The 21,739-nt window shown below is 37.9% G+C and overlaps 1 protein-coding gene across 2 annotated transcripts in view; it reads right to left on the bottom strand.

Moving 5' to 3' along the window:
• LOC138064854 (WD repeat-containing protein 70-like) overlaps positions 1–21,739 on the bottom strand; it is a 147,692-nt gene that overhangs the window by 19,685 nt on the left and 106,268 nt on the right. For both annotated transcript variants that reach the window (XM_068929068.1, XM_068929069.1), the window contains exons 12-13: positions 16,522–16,606; positions 15,284–15,422 (exon numbers count right to left, since the gene is read on the bottom strand). In XM_068929068.1, the coding sequence (XP_068785169.1) occupies positions 15,284–15,422; positions 16,522–16,606 (224 nt within the window). The remainder of the gene's footprint in view (positions 1–15,283; positions 15,423–16,521; positions 16,607–21,739) is intronic.

Below are 21,739 nucleotides of genomic sequence, written 5' to 3' on the forward strand. Positions count from 1 at the left end.
AAATAAATCAGGTAGATATCTTTATCGTTAGAAATGCAAACCAACAAAATTCTGGTCACAGAATGTCCTGCCCCCCAGCTCTCCAGGGGAACAGAGTGTTCACGGCAGGAGTAGAAGTGTTCCCCCAGCCTGACCTACCCATGCACATAGACAGATACTTGCCCACTGATACAAGATTTTACAGAATCACAGAACGGCTGAGGTTGAAAGACACCTCTGGAGGTATCTAGTCCAACCCCCTGCTCAAAGCAGGGTCAACTACAGCAGGTTGCTCAGGACATTGTCCAGTCTGGTTTTGAATATCCATCTCCAAGGAAGGGGACTCCACAACCTCTCTGGGTATCCAATGTTTGACCACCCTCACTGTAAAGAAAGGTGTTTCGGTTTTTTTATGTTTAAATAGAATTTCCTGTATTTCAATTTGTGCTTATTGCCTCTTGTCCTGTCACTGGACACCACTGAGAACAGTCTGGCTCTACCTTCTTTACTGCCTCTCATCAGATATTTATAAACATTGATAAGATCCTCCCAGAGCTTTCTCTTTTCCAGGCTAACAGCCCCAGCTCTCTTAGCCTCTCCTCGTATGTCAGATGCTCCAGTTCCTTAATCGTTTCAGTGGCCCTTTGCTGGACTTGCTCCAGTATGTCCATGCCTCTCTTGTACTGAGGAGCCCAGAACTGGGCCCAGCACTCCTGAGTAGAAGGGAATAATCGCCTCCCTTGACCTTCTGGCAATGCTCTTTTTTCCGATATAAATACCTCTGGCTGCCACTTTCTGTTTCTCTGAGATGGAACCAGAATTTGCCGTAAATCCTCATTCCAAAATCCACAATCATTTTTTTTTAATAACTAGTTTCATTTTAAGATTGGGTCTTGCAGTGGAAGCCAGAACGAACCACGCAGTACTTGAGTTTTAACTGCCTGAGACAAGAGTTCAGGCTGGAAGCAATAACCCCAGCAGTTAAAAGCAAACTACAGTCTCTCACTGTACTTACCAAGGTGATTTCATGCTTTATCAGAGAAGTAAAACATGAGGAGGGAATTAGCTTGACAGTGCTTTACGGAAACCTACCACAAAAGACTGGATTAACCATTAGCACCGGTTGTATGAAAATTCAAGGGATGCCAGCTTTAAGGCTCAGAAAATATGAACACTAGAGCAATAATGCAAAACCTCAATTAACTAATTTTAGATTCAAACATTCAACATAGAAAGACTTAAACAGTTTCTCGTAACAATTAAAGCTGAAATAAAGTGACGTTGATTCTGAAATCCATACAATTTCAGATCATCTCTCAGCTCAGCAAAAGGAAAATAATGTATTATAATAAATAAGAATGATAAAATGCAGAATTTATCATAACACAAACATCTTCAACACTTAAAAAAAAAAAAAAAAAAAAAAAAGGAAATCCGATAACAGCTCAATGTATGGGACAGCACATCTTCAGAACATGACATCCTGGAAGCCTGTCACAACAATAATTTCATCTGTGGAACTGATTTGACCAGGAGAGATTTTTTTTGCTCAGCCTCGTGACAGTAAGATTACTCTATCTTAAAATACAGTACTTACAATTACAGCACTTAGTGGGAAATATTGGGAAAAGACGGGGAAAATGTTTTTGTGAAGGTAGGCAGGGAGAATGTTAAAAATGAAGAGAAACAGTTCAAGTTCACCTTCTTTAGTGTCACTACAAAGGAACGTAATACAGATTCAGTGCATGTTATTGACAGTTGGTCTTTGTCATGATTTTCAGGTAATAGATTATCTTGGAATACTGACCTTGAGTGAAATAAAACAAAAAAATTACACACTCTTAAAGACTTCTTTGCTGTAACGTAGATCAAAATGTTTATCTTCCTAATAAAATACAAACAGATTACTGATTGTTCCTGAAACTAGCTATACCTTTTCCTAAAGTAGTTACACCATTATTTTAAATAGAAAATATAAGTTACTAGACCAATACACACCTACTTTGTCTTAAAACGAAGCACTGTACTCACTTCAGACTCCCGAATCTTTTAAAATTGACTCCAGTTTTACAAAATGTTATTGGCAATAACTTAGAAAAGCTTAAAAATATGTCGTAAACTTCAACCAGAAAGCTCATAAATACATAGAAAGATGACAGGCAAAGGTGATTACATCGTTTCTTCCTGAAGCGCACTTCCACGTGCGTTTCTTCAGTTCTGAGACATGTGCAGTCCCTGTTCGTGTGCAATTCTGGGATGATTCTTCAACAGCCCTTTGCATCACATAAGCAGATGTGCAGCAAACTGCACCATATAATTTTTCTGTTAGTTTTTTTTCCTACCAAAGTTAATTCTGTTATTTAGCTTGCTAGACAACCACACAAACAGCTGTGCTGATACTACGCACTTCACTGTGCTCTGACGGGATTAAACAGCAGCGCCTCTGAATGTAAAGCTGAAGCCTGAGTCAGACTTTTCTGCAACACAGAATGGGACACTTAACGCTGCTCTAGAAATATACTCCTGCATTTAATAGGCAAAGTGAAGAATAACTGAAACAGATTTCTCCACAAGCAAAAGCTAATTACCTCAACTGAAACTGTCCAGAACTCTTGGGCTAACACCCCTAGAGAAGTAAACAATGCAGAGAGGGCATTTTACAAGGTCAGCAAGAAAAGATTAAAATGATTTGTTGTATAGGAATGGAAAATTTACCCTTAAGATGAAACCATGAAGCTGGTAAGGTCATAAAACTACAAACTCTGATGTCAAGGATTGCAAGAATTCTACTGGATCTTTGGTTATAAGGATGATTCAAGATTGCAGCAGTGTAGGCAAAATTCAGCTCTCTGGCCCATGCTTCAGGTTAAAAAACTCAATTTTACAACAGGGAGAGAGCAGATCCAGGACATGAAAGAGCAGTCTTAGACAAGTCAGCGCAGGTTTCGGGGGAAGAAGGCTTTGAGAGGTTAATTAATTTCCCTCAGCAAGAAGGATCAGGAAGGGTTACAGAGTTTTCAGATGGGGAAAAGGGACAGACGGGGAGGGGGGTCTGTGGGTGTTGTGAGAAGCTTCCCAGGGGATGCAAATAGGGTCTCTCTCTCTCTTCTGCACCAGCCTATTCCCTCCTTGCAGACCATCCACCTCCTACTCTGCTCTCTTCTGGCACTACAGATCCCCCCACATCTGTCACAGTATCCTGTCCCCTGCTGCCTCCTCTGCTTGGCAGTTCCCTTCCACGTTCAGCAACACCATCCATCCTCTACCCTCGGCTGCTGGAAGAGACTGAGGTCTGCTCCTTACCCAGGGAGTGAAGACGCTCCTCTAGAGGTCAGGGCTTTCTGCTTGGAGCCACCCAAAGCAGCAGGGGAGGCACTCAGTGAGGACATCTCCTCTGTCCCTCGGGCAAACCTCTGACTGTGGGGTGCAAACAGCTGGCGGCAATAAGAGCTTACACTGTGGGAACAAGGTTCACTATGAGGGTCTATCAACATGGAAGGACAAGGTTTCCGGGGATGGCAAAGCCAAAGTTAATAGCCCATTCCCTCTTCTCCCCTTCTGCACAGTGCAGTCCCACCAGGCATGGAATTTGTCTGACCCGCGGGCAGCTGCTTCAGTGTGCTGAACTGGCAGAAAAGATTTCTTTTGTTTTGCTCTGCTTCTTAACTTTCTGAGGCAGTTTTTTGCTACTGGCTTTTCACTGAGGGACAGCAAAAGTCTGAGACAGAATATACAAGGGAACAAGTGAGAACGTACAGCCAAAGGAGGGGACGAGGACTGCCCCGTTCAGTAACCACAAGCTGCAAGATTGGCGCTCAGCTGCTTTAAGAAATCTCCTCCTAAAAACATCAACAGTAACTGATGCAGCACTACAGAGAATTAGCCATTTCAAAAGGCTCAAAGACTAGTAGAAACTATACATGCTTACAAGTATATAAAACAACATTTCTTGTATCTACAATACTGCAGTACATTATATAAAAAAACTAAAGCATTCATAGGGCTTTAAAGGTATGCTTCAACCTATATATTCCTAACACTTTTTTAAAAATGTATTTGTTCATTACAAGATTCTTGTAATATTTTTTACTTCCCTGAGGTATTTAATATCTACCTAAATTGCTTGCTGTAAGTAAAAATAAACTAAGAACCACCTAAATAAAGCATATCAAGGAAAAATCTGAGCAAATATAGCAGTTGCTCCTAGCTCCTACATATTACAAAATATGTGGAGCCTTCATACGAACTGTAATGTTTATGCCTGCAAATATTTTCTCACCACATTCCAGATCCTGAGCAATCACTTAATTTCATTAGTATCTTTGAATCTACCAAAATGTAAGGAGAGTACATATAAAGATGGCATCTTGAAAGTATTATTCATTTCTCTCTCTGTTCTGCCAGAGCGCTAAGGAAAATTAAAGGTTTCCCTCCATTACTGTCTTCTGTTATTCCTATTATCAACATTTTATCTGTCTGTGAGCTGAAGCTCAAAACATGTACAAAAAACATTCATTTCTTATTTTTTTACATTTGAGTTGAAAGCTTGACCAGGATCCAAGAGAAGGTAACTACTTTTACATGTATACAAACATCCAAGATAACAGTTAATCTTCTGTTATTAGCAAAATGTTATTATACACATACACACACATGGGGGGGGTATGCATCTGCTAATCTAATGCAATGTGGAGGTCATAATTTGTTGCAAGACTGGCATGATATCAAGTTTCACCATTTTCTGAGAAATTCCAAGGACTGATATTTTTGGCATAAAGAGGAATCACCATACACTTCTGCGGCACTTAGCTCAATGGGGCTAACAGTCTTTCCTTGCTACTGCAAAACAAAAAGCAAATTAGATGGGGGTCATATTTTACAATGATGTTTTAATTTATTCTCCCTCCTTCAGGAGGTTTTCCTGCTTCTCAACTTAATCAGGCATTGTTTTCTTTGGAATCAATCTCTCCTCCCTAAAGACAGTTAGGTTTTAAGGTTAAATCCCATACATTTGTCTTTGAAAATGAACACTTCATATGAATGGTGCTTTCTGATAATATATGATAAAGTATCAGCTTTTCAAAGTTCACAAGTAAAGCTCCTCTTGCCACACAGGAAAGAGGAAGAAAAACATGCTTCCACATGAGTTATGCACTGTTGGAGGAAACCTTTTCAAATTTTATTTCTCTTCAGGTACGCCCTCTCATTCTTCACAGATAGTTCTCAGATAGACTCTCATCCTGCTAATACAGTTCCTTCAGAATTTCAGAACTGATTATTCAGACTGCAGCTATAAGATTTTTAAGCTGAGACGTTCACCAAATTCATGTCTGCCCCCATGGCTACTAGCTGTGCCCTGAAAGAAAACTGCTTGTTTAAAAAAAAAAAACGTACAAACAAAATGTGCAAATACAGAAGATTCACACCTACAGAAAACTACTGTCAGAGTGTGGAAATCTCTACTGAAGGATGATTACATACAGCTGATTTTTGTACCATCCCCTGTGGCAAGCGTGCAGCCAACACTCTACTTGTAAATTGGAAAGAGCAAAAGTGATTTCCTTGGACGTTACTTGCCATGTGATGATAATTTACCACTAGAAAAAACATTGCTAATTACAGATCCATCCTGAAAATGGAAACAGAACATGCAAATCCTAGACTTTCACACATCTCTACTGTTCAAGCAAGACTGTACATTTTTTGATGTTTCCTTAACGTGATGTTTTTACTGATTTAAAAAAAGAGAAGTTTGTTCACATTTAGACAACGTTCTGCAATCTTAAGGCGAAGCTGCTGATATTTGGACAGTTATGTTTGCAAATCAGGTGTAATTGAGAGAGCTTACGCTTGACTCTCTCTCAGCTAGCACGGTCCTTTTATGCAGTGGGCATGCTTTTCTGCTGTGCTACTGTAAATTGCCTACAGCCATAAATCAATAGAAATGACTGTAAAAGAAACCCATTGTCTCCTACTTTGCTATTGGCAAGGTCAGAGCAAGACAGATAAAACGTTCCCCAAAGAAGGGAAGTGAAGATCTTAGGTGGGACTTAACTCACCAAACTTAAGATATCTACACCTCTAATCTTTAGAAGTCTGCTCTTAAAATGCCTATAACCACTTATCTCTCTTTATAATCAATGGGGAGAAGTAAGCATTTTTATAGTGGCTGTCATTTAACCTAGCTTAGATATCTATTTTATGTAAACATATCACAGTCTGGATATGTTTATTTCTCTCTGATGATTAGAAAGGGAGCCTAGGGTGACTGAATCAGTTGCAGACATCTCTATTTGGTCAGGTGAATCCCTGTAGCCTACAATGGCCAAAATAACTACAGAACAAAAACAGAAAACTAAATGGAGCAACACAATGAGGATCTATGTTACAGCATGTTGTGCTACTTACATAAAACTCTCCAGTTCCTCAGGGATAAAGGATTCTGGAGGCCAAATTAAATACTCCTAGTGCAGAAAGAATACATCACATACAAACTCTTAAAATTGTCCAACAAATCTTTAGAATCTTAGTTTTGAAAGATCAGGTCTAGCTCTGGAGGTGCCTAAAAATTGAAATAGGAACAAACAAACAAAGCTTTATGCTCTCCCTCACTTCTTCCCCCTTTTCTACCCTATAAAAACATAATTCAGCTTCAGAGCCTGTTCTGAATCTATGCAATAAAAAGTCACAGGAAGAGCTGCTGATCTAAAAAAATATTTTCAGTTAGGAAAAGAAAAACTTAAACAAACTCTCTCTCTTTCCTAAGTGGCAGCTTTGCTTCAGTGGCCATGACGGTATGTGATGGGCTCTGTTTGAACAGCCTGGTTCTGATTTGCTACACTTGGCTGCCCAGATAAGTGGGATGTCAGCAGGGAAGACACTCAAGGAGTGAAAGGACATGCTGACGGCGGTCAGGGACTCTGTAAGTACAGGTCACTACAGCAGTGGCCAAATGGAGCTTTTCTGACTGAACTGAATATTCATCTGTACTGTAATTTTTATAAATTCTGACATTCCTGAAAGAATCCTAGGCTGTCATAATCAGTGTAAGTATATGTGCAACTAGTTTACTTAGCATATCTATTTTGTCTTTGCTCCTATAATAAATTACATATTCATGGTGAGGAACTGTTTATGCAGGGCAGTATCTTTGAAACATGTATGAGTTTAAAACATAATTAAGCAATTCCTACAACTTAGGAAGCTTTACTGGCTTATTAACACTTTTATGAGACAATAATTCCTTTAAATTAACATTACAAGATAGCTTACAGCTAAATTAAACTATCTTTATATTTTAAAGGGGCAAGCAATTTCAAGCCCGTGCTGGAGTGAAGGATCAAACCTTGGTGTGCCTTCAAACCTTATCTTCTGTAGTTCTGGAACTTGTACAAAGAAAAGTCCTGCTGACTTTAGTGATGTGTCTTCCCAGAAATGAAGGGAGACATACAAAGTTAAATCAGCAAAACTATGCTTAAGTCAAAAGATTTCTATAGCCTTAAATAGAACATTAAAATGTCTGGATACTAACAGCTGAAGTCAGTTTCTCACTACCACGAAATCCTTCAACAATTGTTCCCCATCCCACGGATTTTGGCTACTTTTCACTTTTAAACAACCTCTACCATCAGGAAAAATATTATAGCAGCAGCTTTCAAACTTCTCCATTTTATAATGAAGGTATGATCCATTTGGAAACTTTTGATATGTACACTGCTGTACAGAGCACACAAATCTAGTTTTCCTTCAAAATCATGTTGAAGATTTCAGAGACAAAGATTGAAAACTCTGCTAGTGCTTATGAAACGCATCCCAGTAAGAATGCATACCGTATCACTACTTGTTAGAAAAAGAGAGGAGAAATGTCTCAGAATATACTAAAATCTCCTCGCACTGGGCTGCAGGAAAGGGCTGCAGGAAAGGCCTGCAAGTCTTCTAACTTAAAGGCAGCAGAGTGATTCCTGCCTGTCTTCAGGATCTGAAAGTTTTAAAAGGAAACAGTGTTATTTCCTTCCTCTCATTGCCTGATATTCAACAAAAGTCAAGAATAGGCCTAAGAAGATTTTAAACAAATGTTTCAGCGCACTTGCACCCAAATGTACAAGGACTTACTTACTCTGCGATGCTATGCAACTGAAATTTCAGGAAAAAATTCAAGAAACTATTCAGAAAATTAGTCTTCTATTCTGAAGCTAACGTCAATCTTATCTGCAGAAATACCACTACTTCTGCACAATAATCAAGGATCACTAAAAATTGACATGCACAGTGGAAAGTAAAATCAACCAATAAAGTTAGCATAGTAATGAAAGGCTTGTATATGGGCAGATTTCTTCTTCCTCCTTCTATAGTCACCTTGCTTTCTCTGCAGCTCATCTGCACGGCTAACACTGACTGTCTGCTCCCTTCCAAGAACAACTGGAGTTCTGCCTTAAGAAACACAGAAAGATAATGCTGCTCTGAGGCAACATTAATTCCCACTGCACACTCTGTAATCTCTTTTCGTTGGTGTCTCACCGCACAGCGGTGACCCAGAAGCCAGCGGCTTGGCTTGCTGTGCTGCTCTATCTGGGAAGGGCTGCTCTGCCTCCTGGCTGCACCCGCAGACCAGAGGAGGGAAAAAACGTAGACTGAACAGCTTTTAGAAAATTGCTGTATTTTTAACTAGCTTGCTCCTTCCCTTATGTAGTACATAGGCTTATCTATTATGCCAAAGTATAACGCATTAAACATCAAAATAAGATTAAGTAACAGATTAAGCCATTTTAAAGGTCTCAAAAGTTGAACAGCAAAGACTATCATTCCACCTTATTTCTTCTTTGGAGCAAAAAGACAGTTAACCTTTTTACACTGATACTATGTGTACTCTGATCCAGAAAGAAAAGTCTGCACTTACAGTAAAAATATGCTAATATTATATTAAAAATCTGCTTTAAGCCCCAATTGAAAAAATCTTCAGATTTGGGATTCCTTTGGCAGTCATCCAAGGAAAAGAGCCAACTATAATAAATATGGTGGGAGGTTAGGGAATATCTGGAGCGTAGTGACCTGCTATCATTAGATTTAAAATACTCATGAGAATACAGTAGTAAAGGAAGCAACAATAATGTTTTTCCCTTGTGAAGTGTGATTTAGAAAATGTGTGGAAACATTCAACGGAACAGGGACCTGAAATGGATAAGGTAAAATTTACAATTTTCTAGGTAGAAACCAGAAATATCCTAAAAAAACATTTTCAGAGACCAATAATTTAAAGTAGGATCTCAATATAAAATATACGGGTGGGAAGGCTGAATCACATATCTTTCAAGGTACAGTTATAAAATATACTGTTAGAGGTGAGTAGAGGCAAAGAACAGCACTTTTTGTTTATGTGATGAAGAGAAAAAGACACTTTTAGTCTAGGTGGCAAACTGCTCTCCTCGTGATCGCAAGGCAGGGCGTTTTCAAGCACCTGCTCTGTTAGAATTGCAGCCACATTTTCAACACAGCGTATAGCAAAACTAAGGCATACAACTCCCTCATGCAACCTCTGCTTGTTACAGTGAGGGAAGCTGCAGAGTTTACCTTTCTCTCACATGGCAAACCTCTAGCAACAACTCCCCTAAAACAAAGTAAGTGCTGCTGCAGGATATAAGAAGGGATGGACCACCGTTGCCATTTATGAAAGCAGAGAATAAAAAGTGACAAGTTACCTCATGACAAAAGAGAACATTTTGCTGTCATGCTAGGCATTTTGTATTTTAATTAGTACAAAAATTTAGCAGACCTTAAACACTGTATGAGCTTCCTTGCTGGAAAAATATGGAATCTCCTTTCAAACAAAAGAAATGGTTTAAAAAACAAAAGTAGCATGCCAATGCTACTTCCAGAAGTCAAAAGAATTCCTTTTTCCCCGTATGCAAAAGCTTTAAATCTTAGTGAAACAGGCCACAGTGGAAAAGTCCTTTACCATATTACTGCACCTTATAAATAGTAAATGCTATTGTTTGAGGTCAAGGAAAGAAATACTGCGATGCTATATCAACCGTGCATAAAGGATGCTAGAAGTTTCATATTCCATATTTCTTCTTTCCTCTTCATCTGCAAGTTAAAAAGAAGCTTTATTTATAGCTTGTCTCAGAAGACCTTCCTGAAACATCCCTTAGAGATATTTTCAAAAGTATTTGACAATTTAACTTTTGCTTATATTTGAGAAACTAAGAAAATACCAAAGAATTTTCTTAACAGAAATAAGTTTCCCAAAACAACCATAAATCAATGTTTTTGGATTGTTGCTTATCTACAAAAACCTGTGGGATATTTTAAAATCTTACACATTTCCTTTTCTAATGCACATAATCTCATCATCTGTTCTCATTTTTTAATTAAATTATTATTTACATTTTCATTTAAAAATAGCAATTTCTCTAAATTGTACAACTTTTTTTTAGAGCCCATCTTTGCCTGGCAATAACAGGGTATATTTCATCTCTTTTCCATATGGGGAAAATGACTGTTCCACTGCTGCCAAAATCCATCTTGTCTGTAATAAGGATAACTATTGGTTGGCCTATCTGACCCAGACAAAAGAGTGACAGACGTGAGAGAGATTCAAGTGGCTGTCCACAGCTATGTGCTATTAATCTGATAATCTAACATTGGGGGAAATGATGTGTACCCAACTCTGTTTCCCATACACTACGTATTTATAACTGCTTCCCATGAAGATCTCATACTTGCATAGCCAAGCCAAGAATTAGGAATAAATCCCCCTTGACGTGCATTTGACTACGAAACCTCCCTTCCTTCCAAAAAGAGTCCAGTTACAGACATCCCCAAAAATGAGACCTCAGCCCAAAAATGCTGCAGGTCTTCCTTTCCCCCACATTACCTGAAGAAGGCAAAGGGAAATGGCCTCTGAGTTTCCATGCACATGTTCTGTACTCCTCTTACAGCAGTTATAATTCCCAAGACCTGTTTAATAATATTCCTCATCCATGTAAACAGAGAGGAAAGATATTTTGCACTGAACTGGAAATCTTTCACATAGAATGAGCTACAAATGCTCAAATTGAGACAGTTTAATCTAATCATTTTCCTGTAGATATCGGGGGTGAGGGCAAAAGGACAGTTCTGGGATTATTGTGTCAAGATAGAAAGAGAGATAAAACAGCTTAAAAAAAAAGTTGCACAAGCACAACAGGATGAAGTCTTGTTTTATAAAGCTCAGCTCTTGGTAATAAGAGAGGGACTCTGCACAGTTTAGCCTATGTAACTACAGCCACAGTGTAAAGCCCTCACCATTTTCAATGACACCTGTAGACACTGAGCCAGAGTCAGGCAGCAGCCCCGCACATATGACAGCAGCCTCCTGACCCGAGGGCAGAGGTTGGCGTTTCAGCCCCTGAGCTCTGGTTTCATCTGCAGTCAGTGAACAAAGCTGTCCTTATCCTGCAACATGGGTGTTTCACTCCTTGACAAAATCACGGAAGAAAAATCCACCGAGCACTACGAAATGCAAAATTCCCACAGCTGCATCAAGGTATCTTTAAGTCACAGATGACGGAGGCGGAAGAGTATAGTCAGAGAAGCATCACTGTGTGTTTGCCCAGTTCACATACTCTTCTGGAGGTACACTGCTACTGGCCGGAGACAAAGCTCATGGCCTATACCAGTTCTTACATATATCTATCAGTATTTAGTTTTCTTCAAAAGGTATTACTATTCATGTGACAAGCTTGAGGTCTAGAGAAGTCCCAGAGCCTACATGCTGCGATGGCATACAAGAGTGGATATAATATTTTAGTCACAAGCTTAACCACACACTGTGACTAAAAATAAAATACTAATACACAAAATGAAAAGCAAATTAATAGTCTATACTCAGCCACAACAGCAGAGACTAATCAGGCTGTTAGTCCATTAGTAAAACCACAAGGTTTCACTCCAGCAGCTTTGAAGCAGTAATGGGCTTTCCCATGAAAACTTGAAAGAAAAGGTGAAAAAAAGGTTTGCGTGGTATGATGGAAAGGAATGTCAGACACTGCTTGGTCAAACACTCCCATTAAGTATTTTCCCATTACCCTCTAGGTTCATTCACAGGCCAACTGCACTGGCTATTTACCAAGGAGGTTTAAGATAATGTTTACTGCTCTTTAGTGTTCTCCAATTTTCTAGGCTTACTGGAGTTTTCTTTAAAAAAAATCCTTGTGAACCCAAAGAAAATAAAAATAAAAATTGTACCACCTTCACAGTTTATGCTTTCCCTTCACAATAGAATTTGTGTTATTCCCATTATATACTTTGTACCACTAAGATGGAATATAATTACTTCCAAGAAGTCTTACTATTTTCATTTCATAATTGAAATAAATGGCTAATGATACTTGTTTTCTTCAACAGTTTGGACTAAACTCATCTGACATTACTGAAATTATTTTCATGAGGGAGGGGAGTAGATATGACTCTTTGCAGTGATAGATATTGGTGTACTTGTACTCTTTTACTACACATTGGCAAAGCGTAATTACATATACGTGATGCTTAAAAAATCAAAAATACAAACATTGCAACTACATCATACATAAAAGCTAAAGAAGTAGTGTAATCAGTCACAGTAGACAAACTGAAGTCTTAGACAACACCATATTTTTATCTTCAGCTACACTTACTGCTCTACTGGAATTTTTGAGAGACTATAAGGAAAAAACGGTAACTAGGAAAGCAGTTAGAAAGTAATTAATTAATTACTGAACTACAGAAAAATGCTTTGGTAAACCACACAGAAGATATTAATCTATCAATTTACAGGCCAACAATCTTTCCAACAAACAGCATGTACTGCTTATAAAATACAACAACCTGCATCTTTAAAATTCATTTGTTTCTTAGCATGCTTTTATATGTTTGCATTTCATCTAACACTGCGATTTGAGAAAAGCACGAAGGAAAAAACTACTGAAAAAGCTGAAGGATACAACAGATATATCTTGAAAAAATACACTGTTTTTATTTTAAAACATCGCTTATAGTAATTTTCCTTCTTTTAGATGGAAGTTGATATGTTTAGCTATGTTTTTCTTAGATGTGTAGTGCTGAAGTTGGAAGCTAGACAGACTGATTTCAGAGGTATTATTAATGCTGGCTCACAGAAAATTATGTCGTAAGAAGAGCATTTACAAATCTCAATTCTTCACCCACTATTTCGAGTATTGTTTCATTTGATCCATTACACTCAAAGCAGGTGAACAACAGTCTTCAATTTTATAACTACAAATGAAGAAAGACAACAGTACTAAAACTTGATAGAAGTAATTTACTAGTCTTAAAAAGTACTATATTAATATCAGCACCTATATACATTTATAGTACAAAACTATGAACCTGCTGAGATTTGTACACATACTTAAATTTATAGCACATGAGTGGACCCAGTGAAGCCCACTACTGGTCCCTAATTTTGGTTTTCCAACAATTTCTTACGTTGGTTCTCATCTCTATGTTTCTTCCGCCTTTTGAATTAACAGAACTTTAGTTCCCAATTCTGAGAACAATTCACAGTGAAAAAATCGCTTCTGGACTCCCCCATTGCATTGTCTACCTGAGCAGGCAAACAGACTCTCTATTTCAAACACAGATAACGTCAGCCAATGAAAATTGTATTCTCTTTGAACATAGAGCAGATAGAACGGTAAGAATTACTGCACATCAGCCTATTTCTTTCACAAATGCAGGCTAACAGGTACCCTCAGTGACAAGTCTCTTATTCCTGAGGTCTTAAAGCTAAAGGGAAGTTTCCATACACTATTACTGATCTCTCTACCACAAAATGAAGATGCCAACATGACCAAGGCCATACGCTCAGGTCTAAGGAGTTCGTGTTCTTTGTGAACGTAATTGCTAAGCTATTTTATTTCCTGCGTCTCAAGAGAGCTTCTATGAGAATCTACCTCCTACACTTTAACTTATGCAATTGGTTGCCTTTGATCAGTCATGAAATTTCAGACGAGATACTGAGACATTCACATTTTGTCTCCAAAAAAGGTTGTAATACTTGTATCAGGAAAAAAAAAATCCATCAGAAATCCTTAAGAGTTAAGTTGAGGTTCTGGCCTGTTCCATAGGAGGAAAACTGAAAATCCAATTTATATTATCTATAGAGAAATCCTTTAATACTAAATAAAGATTCCAATGAAAATTCCAATGTAGTATAAAAAATAGAGTGTATCTGTTTAAAAAAAAAAAAGGGTTTTTCCCCCCTTCAGAAAGCCACACTCCTTCTGCTTCACCATGATTTCTATGTTTTTTATTTGCAAGCCTGCTACCAAAGAAATAAGTGATATAACATTCAGCCATAATCAGATTTTGTAGGATGAATTTAGAAGAGAAAATGGGATTTGAAAAGAAAAGTAAATATAAATGTGAAGCCAGTGTAAATGAACTCCAGCAGACGCAGTTTTGGTGTGCAGAGCTAATAAAGTCCACTGTACTGCAACAGGTGGGTTAAGAAAAGTCCCGAAGGAGAAAACAGTATCTTGAATCACTACAGCGTGACAAAGAACTGGCTAGTGATAGACTCGAACAACTCCTGGAAATGCCTGATACTTAAGCAATATCAACTCCTTGTTTGAACTTCTCCCAACTTTGACTGTCGTAACCTACACGCTTGCTTATGTGCACCATAAAGGTGAAAGGACCTTTTTTTTCAAATCTGATACTAAGCTTTCCCCTCATGAGATGAGTTGTTCAAACCATGCACAGACTCTTCTGTATTACAGATTCACAATTTTAAGCTTTTATATTTCTGGTAAGAACAGGATTTTTTGATACAGGGTTTCCTAGTGATGCCTTTTATTTTGCCACAAAATTGTTGCATTTACACAGGCTAGAATCCACTGAATTACATTCTATAATAATCACAAGTCTGGCTTCAGGGACAAGTTGGGGTTCTGTCACAATATGGCATTTTACTATGAGAACTAGTGGACTAAATAGCATACATATGTATGTGAGAATTTTCAGATTTATGCCTCATTTCACAGTTCTGGAAAGGTTCAGAAAAATCTTGACAAATGCTAACACCAAAAGCAGGATCTCCTAGTGCTTAAACACCTTGTCCCAAGACTTTCTTTTCTTATTTTAATTGAAAGGAGAATAGCCCTTATTCAGGGCGTTCTACCTCTAGTCATACTTGCTCTCAAAAACAGAATAGACAAATTACAGTAGTGTTGATAGGTCATTATCTGCATAGAGAAAATAAAGCATATGAAAATGATTTCATTCATATTTTGAATAATGGAATAAAGAAAACTAAAATACATACTGCATTTGTAACTTCTATCTCATACAACTTCTGGAAAGTCTCCCGATCAAAGAAAAAAAGCTTCCCACTGCCACCACCTTTCTTAACAGAGGTGCCTGTGACAAGTATTTTATCATCAGGGCTGAAACAGCAATCTGTCCTGCAGAAGAAAATAAACCATCATACTGGATAAGCCAATAATTAATATGTAGGGAACATATTTATAAATCATTCTGTAAAAATAATCCTTTTTATTTGTTAATCATTTTAAGGTAAAGCTCAAAAAAAACTTTTGTCAGATGCCATCTACTACTATAGTTATCAGATATCAGTTAACTTTTACAATTACAGCTGTGCACAGAACATGCAAAACCGACAAAAACAATTATCCTCTCCCCCCCCCCCCCCGAAAATCCTTTTCTTCTCAAAAGTCTTGTGTACTTTTCAGCATCAGAAACAAACAAAAAAGTATTTTCAAAATCTGGTTAACATCATTCAGTAAGCAAATAAATCCATCATTAAATCTGTTTTCACTAATGATATATATTCTTCAATGCTGCACAGCAGTGTGTTTACATAGTAGCCAAAAACATTTGTCTGTTTACTTTTCCTCCGTCTGTCTATGCTACAAAATACAGTGGTTGTGGCTTCAAGATTGATCTATCCCTGACCTTCCTGCTCAAGATCTTCTTTCAAAAGTATAAATTGTCCTTAGAGTCGGATTTGGCTGTGCTACAGCTATAGAAATGCAGGTAATACAAAAAAATATATATATAAAAAATATAGTACTTCTGCGCTATACAGTAAAACATAATATTTAAGTGCTATACAACTCAGTCACCAGCACTTGATCATAACTTGAACTCACACCTTGCATGTCTACTTTATGCTATGCCAACTTTTCAAATCAGCTCTAATCCTTCTTATTAATCATAGATCAAAAAAGAATAAGGCTCGTATATGTCTCATACACACGTAAGGCAATGAACTGGCCTCCTCCTGAAAAGTTTACAGTCCAATTAGGTTTTAGAGGTATGAGATAAAAAATGGCATATAGCAAACAAAGCTAGCCATGAATTATCATAGAAAATAAGATATATTTGAAAACAGTATTAAGTCCTAAAATAGCTAAGAACAAGGGGTCCCTCTTGCACCGTTCTGGATCTAGTGAGAACTGAGAAGTAGAACTCCCATACGCTCCCTCCTGCTCTGCCCAGCTACTGCTATTTCTACTAGCTGGAATAAATCAGCGTACTTACATTGGAAAGAAGCTAGACAGCCTTTCAGCTGAATTAAGAGGCTTTTTAAATTGTCTAATATCCCATATCTTTAAAGTATCGTCTCCTGTGAAACAAAAGAGACAAAAGTTAGCAATAAAGAGTTAAAGTCAAGAACCTAGACATTTGCAGAAAATTTCCTCCTCTAACTCAGACGTGAAAAGACATAGGAAAAGGAAGAGAACAATAAGGGAAGAAACATTCAAAATGGGGATGGGGGTGGAAGTCATTTGTCCCTAAATGGCTATGAAAGCGCAAGGATGAAACTTTCCAGTTGATGCACAACAGCAGACCAGGAACTTCTCAATAGCTTAACTCCATCACAGCAGTCTTTCCCACTAACAATGACTACCTACATCAGAATCAAATTTCTCAAACACTAACTTATTCGGTGTTTGTCAGGTTTGGTGTTTTATTATTAATAAATTTCAACTTTTTTCTAATGATATTAACAGAAATTACAGTGTTACTGTGGATGGATTAGTTAAAAAGTTAAATAAGTTTTATGTAGATGGTTTCTACCTGCCCTGGAAAGACAACTAGCAAGAACGAAAGGCACATGAAGACCTTCTACTTCTTTAGCAGGCAAACAGGAACAAACTACAATCTCAGTATGGAGCGCAGGCCCTGGAATAGGGCAGAATTCCTTGGGAAAGGCAAAGAAGGGAACTAAGTGAACCCACAGTTGCTGTAATGAAATATTTTCACACCTTCCAGAACACCTTTGACCATAAAAGCTAAAATCAATGTTAGAGTAAGACATTTATAGCAATTTTCATCTGTGTTTGAATATGGCGCAACTCTGTAGGCCAGTAAAAGTCAGGGTGTTTATTCCCTTTTGAAAAGTTATGACGTTAACAAAGAGAGAACAAAAAAGAAAAAGAGATTCTCTCTTATTCTCAGAGAGATCTACATCTCTGCTGACCATCCCTCTGGGATACACATTTCTAGCATGAGACAAGTTACAGAATTTTGAGCCCTAAGGCACCTAGACATCCCTTTGCATTCAAAAGCAGTGCCGCAGTGCTTTCAAGGGTGAAGGGAAGGACTTTCAAGCCACATGTCACTTTAAAAATATCAGGAGATTAATTTTACACAAAAAGTGACAAAGTCTTCCTGACTAGGAGGAGAGGTAGGCAAGTGACTGGTAATCCACAGACCTGTTTCCCACTGAAGCACAAACCTAGCAGGGAAGTAATTTTCTTTTGTCTAAAAGTAGTCTGTGGACTTCCAGTCTTTGAGATTAAGAGCTCAAGGGAGGCCTTGGAAATAAAATGTTGAAAAAAAAAAAAAAAGAAAAAAAATTGTAACATGTTGTAACAAAAGAAATCAAGGCCAGCAGTACCCTTTACAGGGAAAGCAGTAATGTGTGGCCTCGTACATCATGTATGTTTATATTAAAGACTAGGATAACTCCTTACTACAAAATATTTTTAAGAAGTGGACAACTTAAATAAATGATGTCTAGAGCAGAGTATATTTCTGTTCGTTGGGAAGCTGAAAAACGACAAGAAAGAAAAATGCTGAGTCCCTATTTTGGGAATATCTGTTTTCTTATTGTTTCATAGTAGACTCCATCCCAAGCACTTCAAAGCATTCGGACTTGTAATGTGAACCCTCCCTTTCCCTTCCCACCCCCAACCAAAAAAAACACTTATCGTCTAGATGTTATATCTAAAGCACCAGCACTTTATAATATATGCAAAGGATGCCATTTGGCCGCTCTGCAAATCTCCTGCAGAGGGACAGATCTAAGGCTAGCAGCCAAGGCTGTGCTGTTCCCAGCAGAATGAGCCTTGACATGATCTTCAAGCTGTAGTCCTGCCAGGCTTTAGCACGAGAGATGCAGTCAGACATTTAGATAAAGCTCTCCTGTTAACAAGAAAGTGTACCAGGTTGGCGTAAAAAAACAGAAAAAGTTAGATAGACTCTAGAAACTGTGGTTGATTTCAAATTAACGCTGTCTTCCACAGTGCAGAAATGGTTTGCAAGTATTTGGAAAGGCAGAAATGCCAGTAGAATGACTTGGCCAATACTGTGAAACTCTATCATGATAATCTTTAAAAAATAATGTAAGATTTGCCCAAATCCATCCCCTAATTGAAATATATTGTGTTCCAAATTAGGCATTCTTGTTCAAATCTAATTTGCATTAGGAATTGAAATCACTGTCTCCAAGAAAACAGACATATTAATATTCCACAACACCAAGGATTTTTTTCAACAGCATCCTTCTATGTTTAGTGCTTCTTTACAAGATGCTGTAGCAGTACTGATCTATTTTTAACCACTTCACACATAGCCAAAATAGTTACTTTTAAACAAAGACACATAAACAAAGTCGGAAGTCATGCAGTTCAGTAAGAAGCATTCAAATTAGTCCACTTTTGGATCATTCAGCATTTGTCCTGATGGCAGACTTCTCAAGAAGCTGGCAGAATTTTTTCAATAGCCTTTCAAACAAAATTTCCAACTCTCTTCTTCACCATTTTAATAAGAAGCATACCAATAATCATATTCTGGCCTATTATGATGAGGTCAGACATTGTTATCACAACAGAACTGAACATCGGATTTATCAAGAGGTAAGAATGAGGTACTAGAAAAACAATCTTTGGTGAGCCAGGATAGGTATTTTGTAAATGGCTTTTAGACAAAATAAGGCCAGCACACTGAGACTACAAGGACTTAATCCAGTTTTTTTCTTTGTGGTAAATACTGACCAGGAAGACAAGTAAATGAATGCAGACGGGCCCAAACGAAGTGAAAGAGCTGCCAAAGTGTTGCCAGAAACTCATAAAGTCCAAAGTCAGCAACAACCTTCAAGGAGCTCCTATTTTAAGAGGAAGTCTTGTGTTGAAAGCAAAGCTGAAGAACAGACACTCACAAAGATCATTGGGGAAAAACAAAGAAATATTAAAAATGAGATTTAAAAAAAAAAATACAGCAAAGGAAAGGCATAACACAAGGCTAAACAGAAAGAGCGTACCAGAATACTGTGTGTTTAAAAACTCAAGGCCTTTCCGTGAAGGCCTAAACTATACGCAATGAGAGGCACCTGACAAAGCAAGGTATATCCTTCTTGCTATCTGCACTGGTTCAGCAACAGGAGCTGCAACATAAGGACTTCTGCATGAGGTGCACCAAGCCAGGATCACGCTCACCCTGAGCCAAGCGCTAAATGACCTGGCTTGGGGAGGGGATGTCACTAATCAGGAGTTCAGCATTTACACTTGGAACAGCTCTCAGGATCACCTGGTCTCACCAAACTTTATCCATTGGACAGATATACCAGCCTGGCCAAATATTTAAGTATATTCTCCTCTGTATGTATATGGAAATGAAGAATACTAGAACACTGTGAGAAGGCTGTTTGAACTCCAAGTAGTACAAACAGCTGATTATACTCATTAATGCTAATTAATGCCTTTTTAGCGTTTGTTTAAAATGCACCTTGGTTTGAGAAGCAGTTGATTTAAAACCATTGGATTTTTAAGTGCTAATATTTGTATTTACCATAAAGAGCAATATATATTATTTTTCAAAAAATAGGAATTTACTACATATGCTGCCGCACAGCCCCTGAATGTTCAGGACACTGAACTCAAGATGTTTCAACTTTTTAAACTAACTTTAATATTAAAAGTTTTCTTTTTCCATGAGAACATTTTTAACAGAGAAATATAGCTAAAATGTTTAAAAAAAAACCAAAAAACAGAAGGATTTCTTCTTCAGCCCTAAAGAAAGCATGTATCTGCTTAAGCTATTTGATAGGTTTAGAGGTGAATAGTTTTCACTGAATTTAGCTATGAACAACTGATTCTCCTATGAAAATTAACTGTTTAAGATGGCACTAAGTCTGCACACTGTTCCTATCAAAGAAAATAAATCAAACAAACGGTTTTGATGAGATTCACAGAATTTAATATGAAGCCATAAATTGATTAAACAACAAAAACTAACTCCATAAATTCTGTACCTACCCAGAGCAAAAAAAAAAAAATATGTACAGCAAGACCCCAAGTCCTTACTTACCTCCTCACTGCTGAACAAAGAAAATGTTTCCCAAATATTATCTTCACTGTATTTAGAAAAAATAGCTTTCATAGTCACAAGTGTTTAAAAATATCACTTTCTTAAGTTTCTGTCAAGTTACTACCTAATACCCAACAAGAATAAGACTGGGAACTCTCATAAGCAGCTCCTGAGCTTTTCATTTTCCCTTGTGCTTGCAGCTGAGCCCTGCCTCATCTCTCTCATATGCAACACAGAATCTACATCAGATGCAGGAGAGTTAAGAAGGCTTTCAGCGAAAGTCCCCATTCCCCAAACAACTATTCTCCCTTTGATCCTCAGCACTTGGCAGGTGTGTTAATCTATGAATGCTGGATCCACATCTGCTTTTATTGGTACAGATCCAAAGCAATACTCATATTAGAGCACTAACCAAAAAAGACAAAATAAGGTATGAATCCTCCTCATTCTTTAGCACAGGATACACACAGATTTTTCAAATGCAATCCAATACGCTAGACAAGGGTAGCATTTTTTTAACCACACTGAGGGGCCAAATTTCTGTACAGTCTTCTGTTCTGCAAACAATCAATCAAGATTTTACATAGCTTAAAAATGTGGTAGTGAGACTGTAAGTAACTTAAAGTCCGTTCAACACGACCGAAAATCTGGAGACAGTTAAGAGGAGGAAGAGCTCGCAAGAAAAAGTGCCACATGCGATTAAAATAAGCAAAGGGCATTTATGTGATCTACATTCACAAACTTATACATGAGAGAATTTATAGAAATGGAGGATTCAAGACAGCACTACTGAATATCCCTCACATTAGAGGGGGTTTTTTTGCTTTCTTTTTGTTGCTTATATTTAAAGAGACACAGAGATTTCTCTTTAATCATACAAGGTATGTCTGCGTGGATTTTCTGGAGGCAACACCACTGGCAGACAGGCATTTCATTTTACTTAGCCCAGAACAGAAACATAGACGGTTCACCTACTTTCCAAAGAGGAGAAGATTCTCACCTAACAAGTGTTCAGTTCAGTAAGGACCAGCAAGGTTGAGGGTATTTACCTCAACCGCTTAGGTAGGGCCCACTCATCTGGCTCTGGATCCAGGAGCCTGAAGAGCAGTTAACAATCCAAGTGCCTAGTGAGCCTAGGCCTGTCAAGGGCAAGGAGACCATCCTC

This window comes from Struthio camelus, chromosome Z, assembly GCF_040807025.1.
Source record: "Struthio camelus isolate bStrCam1 chromosome Z, bStrCam1.hap1, whole genome shotgun sequence".
NCBI classification, from domain to species: domain Eukaryota; kingdom Metazoa; phylum Chordata; class Aves; order Struthioniformes; family Struthionidae; genus Struthio; species Struthio camelus.